Genomic DNA, 14,572 nt, shown 5'->3' on the forward strand with positions numbered 1-14,572 from the left:
GTTAAATAAGCACCACAATAAACATCACAAGTAACTTGACACAGGAATTGTCAGTGCAATGGCAGAGGGCTAGGCCAGGTTTGGGTACTCAGACAGTCAGAGGCCAGCTCCTGCTTTACCTCCAGCTGTGACTTCTCTTTGCAATCAGTTTGCGATCAGTTTAATCAAGAGTTAACTATGGACAATCATGCGAATAATCGCGACGAAATATTTTAATCGACTGACAGCCCTAATATATATATACATACATGTTTGGAGATAATTCAAAGTTTGTAAAGACCAGGTAGGTCCCTACATCTTTCACTCAGCAAGAGTGATTTTCCTTCACTGTCGTTTTATATGTCAAACTTGGGTCGCTGGGGAAAAATAATGAGGTCACGTTGTTGTGACTGCAAAAAATTATCTTTGGACATTAGTGTCCTGTTCGGGTATGTTATTTAAGGGGGTGCAGCGCACGAACCTGGGGCGGATAGTAGTGACGTCACACGCCAACCTGAAGACACTGGCCGGAAGAGTAGTGCCGTGGAGTTGTTGCCAAGGAGCTGTGCCAGTTGGAATCATAACTTTTGTTACCCATTTGGATCCACTGGGTTATTCTGCCACGGAGCTGCCGGGCCGGTGAGGAGACACATCAGGGACCAGAGGACTGTGGGTTATTCGGGGCCGGAGAAACTGAGCTCTGCTTCCCGCAGCTCTTCAACACCTCCTGCTGGAAGCCGAAGCGTCCACTCAGCGAGGCTGTGCTCATTTACTCTGTGCTGTCCTTCATCTCTCTGCTCACTGCTTCTCTCAACCTGCTCGTCATTATCTCCATCTCCCACTTCAAGTAGCAACTTTTCATCTACCTCTTGCATAACATGAATGTGTTGAAGTTTTTCATGTTCACGGGATGACATATTTTCATATGTAAACTGCCGCTTTCCATACATGTCCATGTTTTCAATTAACTAAATGTGCCAATGATAGATTTGCTGTTTTATTAATACAAATCAGTTAATAACACATGTGACGTTTCTCTTTTGATGCAGGCAGCTCCACACTCTCACCAACCTCCTGCTATTGTCTCTGGCTGTCTCAGATTTCTTCGTGGGCCTCCCTATGACATTTCTGATTGTCCAAACCAACGGCTGCTGGTTTCTTGGTGACCTTGTGTGTGTATTATATAGTGGTTTGACTTGTCTAAGTACCTCCACCATCCTTCCCAGAGCCGTGGCTCATTTTAACATGTTACTTGGGTGGAACGATCTCTGTATCTATTCTTTTGTTTCAGAAAGCACACAATGATGGCATAATAAAAACCTGAAAATCAAGTCAATTTCTAACATTTGATTATCCTAATTGTTAGATGCCTTTAATTAAACTACCTCCCTGAGAAATCTGGATGTTTTTTTTTTTTAATTGACTGTCCATATATGGGAAAGATAACAGCAATGGGGTTTTAATAATGTTATTGACGATTCAAGATTCACCCACAGATGAATGAATGAATATGTGGAGGAAAATTCTGATTCAAAAATACTTTGAAAGGTTTGACTCAGAGAAATGGAGACTGTCCTTCCAAGCAGACCTGGCGCTGGCAATCGGGTCCCCCCAGGACAGACTACAACATTATTTCAAATAAAGTTTCAACCACTCCAGTGGTTGTTTATGATCATGCTTTTTATGTCATCTTCTCCAGACAATGAGGGTCACATAGACGGACTGTCACATTAGCAAACAGTCTTCTGTTTCACAGACTAGTACAAACGGAAAAAGCATCATTTTCTGCGCTATTATTACCATTAATGTCTGAAATGGACATTAGAATGTGCCAATGCATATCTTTAGAAACTTTACAGTAATGGATCCTCTTAGATCTCTGAGGATTAGGCATTTAGATTTGTGAGTTTCATATGAAGAGTATAAATCTATAGAAAATACTGCTTGTACACTACTGTAACACAACTCAATGTAAAAACAGAATATATTGCACACAACAGTACTCTTGAAAACATGTTCAGAGTGTAAAGTTTTTTTTATTTACTTCATTCACACCACACACACACACACACACACACACACACACACACACACACACACACACACACACACACACACCACAATCACTGAGTGGCATCATGTCGCTGAGCTGCATCGGGCCACATCACCTCATCCACATCGCAGGCTATATTCCCTCTTGCCAGGCACCGCAGGAAAAACCCCCTGGAATGGCGAATCCATCCTTGGAAGGCATATGAATAGGATATCACATGCTGTGGGGGGGTGGGGGGGGGGGGGACTACTTATCCTGAAATACAGTGCAATACACGCGAAACAAAGTGGTGGTTTTAAAAATGTTTGTTTTGTTTTTCACCAAAGTTCACAATTTGATGAAATTACATACTAAGTTTAACCGCTTGGGTGGCTCTTTCATTAGACATAATTCTATCTTTACGAGACAATGAAAACAAACAGACTCAAAGAAAAAGAAATACAAGGCGGGGTTGACATTTACATAAACACTTTTTCAATGTAAATTCATCAACGTTGTCTGGCTGTTGAAATGACGTTTTTCAACTGATATATTTCAGCAAAATTTTTAGAAGTCATGATTTTAAAAATACTGATGATTACATATACATCTAAAAAATGTTGATATTTCAATGTTGAATCCACAGTGAGTTTACGACACAACTTCAACCATTTAGTGTCAACGTTGTTTTGACGTTGAATAAACGTTTTTCATCAACTGACATTATTTAGCTAATTTTCAATGTTTAAGGTCGGTTGAATGCCAGCTGGCTCATTATGACGTCAAAAAAAGATCCAATAATGACGTCTGAATCCTGGACCTATTTTGTACGTATGCTGACGTCTAGACACATTGGTTTAGTCTTCCAAAAATTTTGATTCATAGATAAATTAAAATAATACAAGCGACAGATCTCCCTTCTCAGCCTTACTGGTGGTGTCCAACAGCTGGGACAGGCTCTTACAGTTGGTACCAGCTACTCCACAGGAGCTGCTGGAAGGTGCCACAATGCAAGGACCAACTACCTTCAGGGCTCCTTTTATTTTTTGTACGGGAGTCTCCCTCAGCCTTTTTCACTCCCATGATAACCACAAGGCAGTGGTGCTATTTTACCCATAGCTGGGGGGTTCAGTTGCAACATGCAGACAGGGGGAGACAGGAGTTGAACCAACAATCTTCCGATTGTAAGACGACTGCGTTCCCCACTAAACCACAGCCGTCTCGACAGCTGGTAATGCAAACGTTATACATAGTGTAGCTAGTGAGCTACACACATTAGCTAGCTATTCGGTTAACACTAACTACATGGAGGGCGCTCGCTCAAGCATATTTTTCTGTGGATGACATGACATGATGACATGCTTATTTACATTACATATCTAATTCACATGACATGACGCCGTTGTGTGAATTAGATATGTAATGTAAACAAGCACAACCCTGTACTGCATCAGAGAACCAGAGGACCACTTCTGTACTTCTGTGTTGCAGAGAGAGAAGACGGAAGTGACACACGGACCGCTGACAACCCAACAGTGCTCAAAACAACCCGTGTGCTGAGTTTAAAAATCTGTGTTGGGTCTGATGGACTCGAACCCAACACAAGAGTTGCAATAAATAACTCCAAATGTATCATAATAGCCCAAATTGGGTTACTGATTTTATAACCCAGCGATTGGGTTAACAAAATGACCCAATATTTTTTAGTGTGCACAAACACAATGACAAGACAACAGTGCTGGATGTGTTTCTTCCTAACACCTGCATCTGGATTCAAGCCATACAGACATTGACTTCACTGTGCTTTGATTCAAATTGTGGTGATCCACAGTATTTCAACAAATAATTTGATAAGAAAGAGTGTTCAATGAAAAGAATGATGCAAGACATGTGAGGGGGAGGAGGGAGATTCATTGAGGGAAAACATGGAAGATGAAACAAAGAGATAAATGAGGTGGATGACAGAGGGGTTGGTCACAAAGCTGTTGGAGCTCACCAGCTTCTCCTCTCATCCTCGCTCTGTCAGGATGGGAGAAACTGAGCTCTGCTTCCCGCAGCTCTTCAACACCTCCTGCTGGAAGCCGAAGCGTCCACTCAGCGAGGCTGTGCTCATTAACTCTCTGCTGTCCTTCATCTCTCTGCTCACTGCTTCTCTCAACCTGCTCGTCATTATCTCCATCTCCCACTTCAAGTAGCAACTTTTCATCCACCTCATGCATAACATCAATGTGCTGAAGTTTTTCATGTTTACAAGATGACATATTTTTTTATGTAAACTGCCACTTCACACTTATGTTCTTTTTTTTATTTAAGTAAATGTGCCAATGATAGATTTGATATTCTATTCATATTCTATTCAGATTGATGTTTTATTAAGACAAATCACTTCATGACTCATGTGATGTTTCTCTTTCAATGCAGGCAGCTCCACACTCCCACCAACCTCCTGCTATTGTCTCTGGCTGTCTCAGATTTCTTCGTGGGCCTCGTTATGACATTTATGATCATTCTCACCAACGGCTGCTGGTTTCTTGGTGATGTTATGTGTGTATTATATAGTGGTTTGACTTGCCTAATCACCTCAACCTCAGTAGGAACCCTGGTACTCATATCAGTCGACCGCTATGTGGCCATTTGTGACCCTCTCCGCTACACCACTAAAGTCACAGTGACAAGAGTTTCTGTATGTATTTCTCTCTGTTGGTCTTTTTCTTTCCTGCACAACAGCTTCATTTTGAGAGATAACCTCATACAGCCAGGCATGTATAACTCCTGCTATGGAGAGTGTATAGTGATCATTAATTACACAGTTGTAGTTGTGGACTTATTCCTGACGTTTATTGGCCCTGTTTCAGTGATCATAGTTATATATATGAGAGTGTTTGTGGTGGCTGTGTCTCAGGCCCGGGCCATGCGCTCTCAGATTAAGACATTTCAGGGTTCAGTGACTGTGCGTGTTAAAAATTCTGAGTTGAAAGCAGCCAAGACTCTGGGTGGAGTTGTCCTTGCCTTTCTCATAAGCTGCTCTCCGTTTTATATTTCATCTCTTGTAAACTTTCGTAGCTCTGCTTCGTTGACATCTTTTGCTATAGAGACATGGTTTTTTTACCTGAACTCCTGTCTGAACCCAATGATTTATGCTTATTGTTACCCCTGGTTTCTGAAATGCATCAAGCTCATTGTCACATGTAAAATATTGAAGCCTGACTCCAGTGATATCAGTATTCTGTAGCTACAGTCAGTCCTACTGTGACCTTTTCAGGTGTATCAGGCCTTCACCTAAAATGCTAAAATGACTACAACACTTTTTGAATAAAGCTGCAACCACTCCAGTGGCTGTTTATGATCATGCTTTTTATGTCATCTTCTCCAGAGAATGAGGATCACATAGACGGACTGTCACATTAGCAAACACTCTTCTGTTTCACGGACTGACACTAACGGAAAAAGCATAATTCCCGTCGCTACTATTACCATAAATGTCCGAAATGGACATTGTATAGACCCTCCAGAAAAACGCGAGCAAAAATTCATGATTATGCGTACTTAAATCCCAGATTCTGCGAGCTAAAACGCTTGATTATGCAAATAAATATGCAGGGTTTTATGCTATTTTATGTGGCAAAATTGCGAACAGTTGTGAAGTATGCTGTGAAATATGCAAAAAGATGCCAGATATGTAGGTTACCCATCCACACACAAACTCTCTCTCTCTCTCTCTCTCTCTCTCTCTCTCTCTCTCTCTCTCTCTCTCTCTCTCTCTCTCTCTCTCTCTCTCTCACGCACACGCATGCACGCACGCACACGCACGCACGCACGCACACGCACACACACACACACACACACACACACGCACCTCCGTCACATTCATTTTTATATTAGTTTGTTATTTATCTTTAATTGTTACTCAACAATGCTCACCAATACTCACAAATGGAACACACACACACACAGTGTGTGTGTATGTTCCATTGCTAAAACCTGTGATAAAACGGTCAACACGGTGTTTCAAATGAACTGGTTTCCTTGCTAACTAGTGACCGACGTTCTTTAACACTTCCTGCTGTTGAAATGTTGAAATCAGACTCATTAAAGGTCGGACACGGCTTTTTGTCTGGTTTTTAACATCTATCAGCAACAAGGGACGTGAACGAAAACCAGTCGCCAGTTAATAAGGAAACCAGTTCTTCCAAAACACCGGCTACTCTCCGGTTTCTGGACACTTCTTCTCCAGTTAGCTGCTGCGTTCAGGTGACTGGAGCGTGCTGCGGAAAACTGAGACTCCGTCATTCACATGAAGGCAGCGGAGACAGCTGGACTCAGGAGACACGTGAAGGAAGCGTGGACAATTGCACAAAGGAATGGTTCTCAGACAGCTGTGAAGCGGCTCTCATCATTCACTTAAAATAGCCCTTCAAAAGGAACGACTCGTCCATTGAATGTCACAGCGCTTCAAGCGAGACCATTTCTCTTTTTTTTGCGGTAAATGTGAGATTATTGCGGGGATTATGCACCCTTTTGGAAAATATGTGGCCTCCGCATAATCAGTGGCAAAAGGGTGATTTATGCGTGAATTCATGCGATCGCATAATCGTGTTTTTCTGGAGGGTCTAATTATAACGTGGCTAAATGTATAAAAAGAGCACGGCTACCGCATGCGGTAATGACACTGCTAATCCTACGTTAAGTTCAGCGTCAGCGAGGCGAGTGCAGCTAGGCGCTGCAGTGACCAGTGCATCAGTTCCACCTCTCCCCTCCAACACCGGCCGCATCTCTGCCTGCTGTGTCGGCAGGGCCGGCCCTAAGACATCTCGTGGCCCTAACGCCGTGTTTCCACTGGACGTGACGCAAACTTTTCGTACGATGAGATTACATACAATCAGTGTCAATGTAATGACGTGATTGTCGCTCGATCTTGAGCAGCGGGCAGCGGACAGCGAACGATGTCGACTTGCACTGCCACTTGCCGCCTCCCACCGCTCGACAATCGCCGCCCGCCATCCGCCGCCCGCCATCCATCGCCCGCCATCCGCCGCTTCATTGCTCGTCACTTGTCGCTCGAGTTGACATAATTTAACCTTTCAAGCAAATTCGCACCAGGACAGCCTATCAGCGTGGAGGTCTTCACGGACATGCTGACGTAGGGCGTGCAGGGCTCCGACCTCCAAAACTGTTGGCGCGATGTCCGACCTCCAAAACTGTTGGCGCGATGCCAAGGCGAGCGGCGTGCGGCGTACAGCTTCAGGTGGAAACACAGCGTCAGCCTGAAGTAGCGCTGGAACCGGCCGTCGTCCGGGCGCAGCTCCTGCAGAAGACGGTGGAACTCACCGAGCTCATACCAGCGCATTGCCCGCAGCCGACGCTGACTCCTGCATGCTAAATACAGAGCAGCGATTGTGGCAGTCGGAGCCATCTCAATCTCAATCTTTATTTGTAAAAGCACTTTTGATATTCATAAAAACAACGCAAAGTGCTGAACAGTAAAAACAGTCATGAAAACAAAAAAGAGCAAAAACCGCACCATCGATCAGTTTGCACACGCAGAGAGAGAGAACTTCCCGTGCTTGGGGAAGTACAGCAGTGTGCAAACACAGCAGCAAGGTTTGTGGCCGGCTGTGACAGGAAAAGAACTGAAAAACTGAAACCTCCATGAACCCAAGCAGGAAGACAGACCGGGACCAGAACCAGAACCAAGACCATCTCCATTCTCTGAATGAGGCTGTGTGCAAGCACATGGAACTGGTCCTGCATTTGTATATAAAAATAGTATCACTGTGATCACTTTACACCCCTACTACACACTTGTACTTTCAGCACGTAGGAAGTAAAAAGAGACTATATATTTCTATTCTATTTAATCTTCATTGTTATTTTATAATATTTGCACTGTCTTTTACACTGTTTTGCATTCCAGTGAAGTGTTTTAAACTGCTTATGTTGTGTGCTTTTTATGTAACGCTTTGGCAATGTGAATGTATGTTTGTCATGCCAATAAAGCTTCTTTGAACTGAAATTGAATTAAATTGAAATTGAGAGAGAGAGAGAGAGAGAGAGACAGCCAGGTGCACACAGGACTGTGGGACAAACATCAGAAGAATCCTGCCCACTGCTGCTGTCCATTAGATAGTCATGTTTCTGCATGATTTTTTGTTTTGCATACCTGGATTTGTACCAGCAATAAAACTCGAACGTCTAGCATGGCGCGATTATGTCGCAAGAATGAATTCACACACCAGCGATAAAACTCGCACGTCTAGCGCGGCGCGTTGTCATTTGTCGAGCGAATGCAGTCGCGTTAAACGCATCCAGTGGAAACACAGCGTAAGCAGGATACCTTTTGGGGGCCCCACACTGCAAATTATGGGCAGTTAAAACACAAAAGCAGATACCGTATTCTATTCAAAACCTCATTTCATTTAATTTTTTCATTTCATTTATTTATTTATTTGTTTGGGACAGTGCATGTTAATGAACATAAAAGTAAACATGCCAGATTGTAGCCAAGAGGCTAATTTCCATCTGTAGTCCCAACGGGCTGGGGTCAGGGAATACAATACACAAAAGAAACAAACATTTACATTAAAATTTAACAGTTGAAACAAAACGAAGACAAAACACATGACACATGGAACAAGAGGAAAAAGACAAGGAACAAGACAATAGAAAATTATACAATATAAAAACAAAGAATAGCATTCACACAGTCCAAACCTTTCACTCTCATTCATGCTCACCATCCTATAGTTAAAAACTGATATTCCCTTGTATTATTTCAGAGTGACTCTCTAATGGTCACACGAGTGTTGGTGTAATAGCCATTCTTTAAGTTGTCTCTTGAAGGAGACATAGGTGGAAGTTTCTCTTACTGCGACCGGTAGAACGTTCCAACTGGAGCATCCCTTAATGGATAGCACATTCTTTGAGAATTCGCAATCATGATATTGCACTTCACAGTCCCCCCTTACTGTGGAGCGAGTGCTCTTTAAGCTGGACTTTTGTTTGATAAATCCATTAAGTGGTGGCGGGGCCAAGCCGTTCAGAACTCTATATACCAGACAATTATTCTTAAAGGTTTTAAAACTTTCGAATGATAAAAATTTGAATTTCTCTAGTAGAGCACATATATGGAATGACTGAGGTTTTTGATCAAGTATCTTAATCACTTTTTTGAAAAGCTGCTCTATTAGTCTTAGTGCAGTGACACCAGCAAAGGACCAAACTGTGAAGCAGTATTCAATGTGAGAGAATATCATGCAATGGAGATAAGACTTAGCTGCCACTGTAGTAATGAACGGCCGGATTTGTTTAAAGTTTTGTAGATTAAATCTGATGGTATTTGCAACTTTTTTTATATGTTTTTTGAATGTGAGGTTGGAATCTAAGATAACCCCAAGATATTTAAAGTGGGTTACCAATTCCAACTCCTCTCCATTCAGAAATACATTAGATCTGTCTTGCTTTACTTTTTGTTTACTGAATATCATGCAGACTGTCTTTTTGGAGTTAAGCAGAAGGCAATTTTGTCTAAGCCAATGGTGTACTCTGGTAAGTCCTTCTGTAAGATTGGCAGTGATGGTATGGATATTTGTACCGTAAGTGAACAACACAGCATCGTCAGCATACATAAGCATATCAAGTTCAGGACAAACGTCTGGTAAGTCATTGATGTATAATGAGAAGAGCAAAGGACCTAATATGGAACCTTGAGGAACACCAGCTTCACTGCTGAAGCTGGTGTCCGTATGAACATTATATAAAATGAAGTATAAGTATGAAGTATATCCATGGGTTCCCCTCAGACCAGGAGCCTCAGTTGGAGTCCCGCTTCTGGAGGGCCTTCTGCCAACTGTTGGGGGAGCAGGTGAGTCTCTCTTCTGGATATCATCCACGGAATAACAGACAGTCAGAGAGGCTCAAACAGGAGCTGGAGATGGGACTCCGGATTCTTGCATCTCAGCATCCCTCCTCCAGGTCTAAACAGGTCCTGTGGGTGGATTTCACCCACAACTCTCTGCCTTGTTCCTTTACCGGGATGTCCCCATTCCAGTGTACTATGAGGTTGCACCTCGGAGCGGGCTCGGAGGATGCTGGTTTAAATTAAGTCATCTGAGTCCAGCACCACAGATTGGCATTGCTCCCCTGCTCCGGTATTGGGTCAGTCAGCAGGTCAAACTCTCCACACACTCAGGACATCCTCCCATAAATTGTCTCCTTAGTTCACAGAGCCATTCCCCATCATGAAAGTAATTGACTCTTCTGTGAGGCCGGGGTTCCCCAGGGTTATGAAGATCCACCCTACTTTTTACGTGAGCTGCATCAAGCCTGAGCTGTCCATCCCATTGGTTCCAACCGAGTCCCCTCCACCTCTTCCGCGCATCTTGGATGGCGAGCCTGCGTATTCCGCCAGAAAGGTGCTGGTTGTCCACAAGAGTGGGAACATTTTCCAATACCTTTAATCGATAATAATTCATTTGATTTGTAGAGCACTTTACGTCACACCGTGTACCTCTGCGTTTATATGGGAGCTTTTGGGGCCTGTTTTGTTCCTCCCTTCTCTGTGCAGGTGGACGGTGCTGAGGTGGTGTTACAGAAGTTGGGGGCTGAGCTAATCTCTGGGATTGGGTTCAGCTGCTACCAGGAGTGGTGACCACTTTCCCCCTGTTGAAGAGAAATATTTAAGGAAGACCTAAGACCCCACTGCAGCACTGAGTCATAGCACCTCCTTGAGTTAGTTGGTGTAATGGTTTTGTTCCAGTGTGGCACCTTTTCCCTACTCACCCCGTGTCCTTTCCCTACTCAGCCTGCTGACTGCCCAGCCAGGAATCCTTCCGCCTTTGACCACCCGCCTCAGCCGTTCACCTGCCTTCATCTGAACTCTGCCCGTCCAAAGATCAGCTTCCCTCCTCTGGGCCATCTTGCCCTACCTCGGCCTCTCAGTCCAGCACCTTCTAGACCTGGCAACAGCCCAACCGGGAATCCTCCCGTCTCTGATGTTGAGGTCTCATAATTGTTCAGATGCACATTTCGGTCAGTTCTACCTGCTTCACACAGACCATGGAGCAGACTTCAGGCCTCAGACCCTCACCACGAGTCAGGTCCCTCTCAGACAAAGAACCGGGCGTGGGAAGGGGTTGTTCTGCAGGCGGCTGGGGGTAACTAAAACTCGCATCACACCACTTCATCCGCAGAGCGACGGGCTGGTGGAGCGTTTTAATAGGACACTGGCCACCCAGCTCGCCATACTCACCAGCCGCCCCCAGTGAGACTGGCACTGCCACCTGCCCCTGGTCCTGTGGTCGTACCGCTCCGCGGTACAGGACTCCAGCCAATGCACGCCGGCTGCTTTGATGTTCAGGAGAGAACTGCAAACTCCCGTGGACTTGGTGTTTGGCCCCCCACCAGAACCGGAGGTCGCTGTTGGACCCGAGTTGGATTATTTACAGCGGTTGAGAGAGGACCTGTGGGTGGCGCACGATTTTGCCCGGCGAGCCCAGGAGGACACGAGACTCAGGCAAAAACGTGCATACGACACTCACCGCCAGGGGCAGCCCCTCTCTCAGGGACAGTGGGTGTGGGTGTACTGCCCCCTCCGAAAAAAGGGATTATCTCCGAAGCTCTCCACCTACTGGCGCGGAAAAGCCGTGGTGTTGGAGCAGCTTTCGGACATTGTGTACAGACTCCAGGCACCCGGTACTGGCTTTTGGAGCTGCCAGGGGGGGGGAACAAGCCGAAGGGTCTGCGTCACTTCACTCACCGCTGCCAGCAGCCCGGACATTTGGACTTTTACTGTTCATGGCTCCAGGATTTCGGGGATGTGTAAACCCTTCGGGTGGGGGCTATGTAGCGGCTGCTCGGGGGCCGCTTCCTCTTTGCCTGTGCCATGCCGCTAGGCATTATGGGAAGTGGGACTGTTTGGGCCAGGTCCGGGGCAGCTTTGTGTGTGTTTTTCATGTTTGTTGTGTTCCGTTTCGTTATGGTTGTGTTTGGGTTTATGTTTGTGTACTGTTACCACCTTTTGTGTTTGTTTTATTTAATTTCCTGTTGCATCGTGTTTCAAGGGGGTTGCTTTGAGGGTGACCCAGCCTGTGCACTGACTGGGGGTGTGCTGCGGGATGCTTACTTGTTTTAACAAGTGTGTTCAAATCTAAGGAGCATGAATCCTTCTTCGCCGCTGCCACCGCTCATCGAACGCCACAATATTGACAAGACAACAGTGCTGGATATGTTTCTTCCTAACACCTGCATCTGGATTCAAGGAGATACAGACATTGACTTCACTGTGCTTTGATTCAAATTGTGGTGGTTTATTTCAACAAATAGATTTGATAAGAAAGACTGTTCAGTGAAAAGAATGATGCAAGACATGTGAGGGGGAGGAGGGAGATTCATTGAGGGAAAACATGGAAGATGAAACAAAGAAATAAATGAGCTGGATGACAGAGGGGTTGGTCACAAAGCTGTTGGAGCTCAGCAGCTTCTCCTCTCATCCTCACTCTGTCAGGATGGGAGAAACTGAGCTCTGCTTCCCGCAGCTCTTCAACACCTCCTGCTGGAAGCCAAAGCGTCCACTCAGCGAGGCTGTGCTCATTTACTCTGTGCTGTCCTTCATCTCTCTGCTCACTGCTTCTCTCAACCTGCTCGTCATTATCTCCATCTCCCACTTCAAGTAGCAACTTTTCATCAACCTCATGCATAACATGAATGTGCTGAAGTTTTTCATGTTTACAAGATGCCATATTTTCATTTGTGATAATATATGATGTCAACTGCCAATTTCTATGTATGTTCCTGTTTTTCATTAGCCAAAGGTGTCAATGATAGATTTGATGTTTTATTCAAAGAAATCACTAAATAACTCATGTGATGTTCCTCTTTAAATGCAGGCAGCTCCACACTCCCACCAACCTCCTGCTATTGTCTCTGGCTGTCTCAGATTTCTTCGTGGGCCTCATTATGCCTTTTCTGACTGTCCAAACCAACGGCTGCTGGTTTCTTGGTGACCTTGTGTGCTTAATATATACTGTTATGAATTGTCTAATCATCTCGGCCTCAGTAGGAACCATGGTACTCATATCAGTTGACCGCTATGTGGCCATTTGTGATCCTCTCCACTACTCCACTAAAGTCACTGTGACAAGAGTTTCTGTCTGTATTTCTCTCTGTTGGTCTTTTTCTTTTTTGTTCAGCATCCTCCTATTGAAGGATAACTTCAAAAATCCAGGCAGGTATAACTCCTGCTATGGAGAGTGTGTAGTGGTTGTTAGTTACACCGTCGGAGTTGTGGACTTATTCATGACATTTGTTGGCCCTTTTACAGTGATCATAGTTATGTATATGAGAGTGTTTGTGGTGGCTGTGTCCCAGGCCCGGGCCATGCGCTCTCAGATTAAGACATTTCAGGGTTCAGTGACTGTGCGTGTTAAAAAGTCTGAGTTGAAAGCCACTAAGACTCTGGGTGGAGTTGTCCTTACCTTTCTCTCATGCTGCTCTCCGTTTTACATTTCATCTCTTATCGGCCAGAGTAGCTCAGCTGGGTTTGCACCTATTCCCATAGAGACATGGCTCTTTTGCCTTAACTCTTGTCTGAACCCAATGATTTATGCTTTTTGTTATCCCTGGTTTCTGAAATCTGCCAAGCTCATTGTCACTTGTAAAATACTGAAGCCTGACTCTAGTCATATCAAAAGTTTGTAGAGACAATCAGTCCTGCTCACAAAACTGGACATATTTAAGGACAATGCATAGCGACTGATATTTTATCTATTCCATGAAGGAGGACCAATATAAAATATAGATGTGTTTCACTTTTAGACGTCAAACTGTGGAATGGACACACTGATGAATTAAAGCTATGCAGTTCTCTGTTGATGTTTAAGAAAATTTTAAAATGTAAAATAATCAATACTTATGTGTGTTGACAAAATGTAATATAATTAGGACTTTTGAGTTAGAGTATAATATAGCATTACTATTTTTCTTTTACTGTTGATATTCTAGGCAATAACACGCCTGGTGCTTCAGCCCATCCTTTTTCATTTATTGTGATTCTTTTGTTTTTGAAGTGATCTTTGGAATATTTTTTGTACCATGTATATAGTTGAAATAAACTGTTCATTCAATCAGCACTGTAGTAATTCTTGTGATGATAATTATAAATTTTGTATTGTTGTTTATTTTTTCAGCAGAAATTCAATTACATTTAATCTTGAAAGAAAGCTTATCTTAAAAGAAAATGGTCTATATATTTATATTAAAAAAAACTGCTTGCCAGACACTTCAGCATGTGTTCTTTGGGAGGCAGGGAAAGCGGTGATGAGGGGAAAAATATTTTTTTTCTTCTCACACAAAAAAAAAAGAAGCTTCAAGAACTTTGGAGTTGGAAATTGCTGGAGGAGGCTTATCATGTCTCCCCACAAGAGCCCATGCTGAAAGATATAAAGCAAGCTAAACTGAAACTGAATGAAATTACGAATTACGAAAAAACACAATTCTCGATGCAACGACTCCATTTAGTGAACTTTGAGCACAGCAAAAAATCTGGAAGATTCCTGGCCAATCAGT

General features: G+C 43.9%; 2 protein-coding genes across 2 annotated transcripts; both read left to right on the forward strand.

Annotated features, from left to right (window-relative positions):
- The first annotated feature begins 4,038 nt into the window (after window positions 1–4,038).
- LOC115403362 (trace amine-associated receptor 8a-like) lies at window positions 4,039–10,884 on the forward strand. The gene is made up of 5 exons (XM_030112228.1): window positions 4,039–4,202; window positions 4,433–4,950; window positions 9,811–9,872; window positions 10,575–10,654; window positions 10,812–10,884. The coding sequence occupies exons 1-5, from the start codon at window positions 4,039–4,041 to the stop codon at window positions 10,882–10,884; spliced, it is 897 nt and encodes a 298-aa protein (XP_029968088.1).
- Window positions 10,885–12,513: 1,629 nt separating this feature from the next.
- LOC115403364 (trace amine-associated receptor 13c-like) lies at window positions 12,514–13,705 on the forward strand. The gene is made up of 2 exons (XM_030112230.1): window positions 12,514–12,677; window positions 12,895–13,705. Exons 1-2 carry the CDS (start codon window positions 12,514–12,516, stop codon window positions 13,703–13,705), a joined length of 975 nt encoding a protein of 324 aa, XP_029968090.1.
- Window positions 13,706–14,572: the final 867 nt, after the last annotated feature.

The sequence above is a fragment of the Salarias fasciatus genome, chromosome 16 (genome assembly GCF_902148845.1).
Source record: "Salarias fasciatus chromosome 16, fSalaFa1.1, whole genome shotgun sequence".
Classification (NCBI taxonomy): Eukaryota; Metazoa; Chordata; class Actinopteri; order Blenniiformes; family Blenniidae; genus Salarias; species Salarias fasciatus.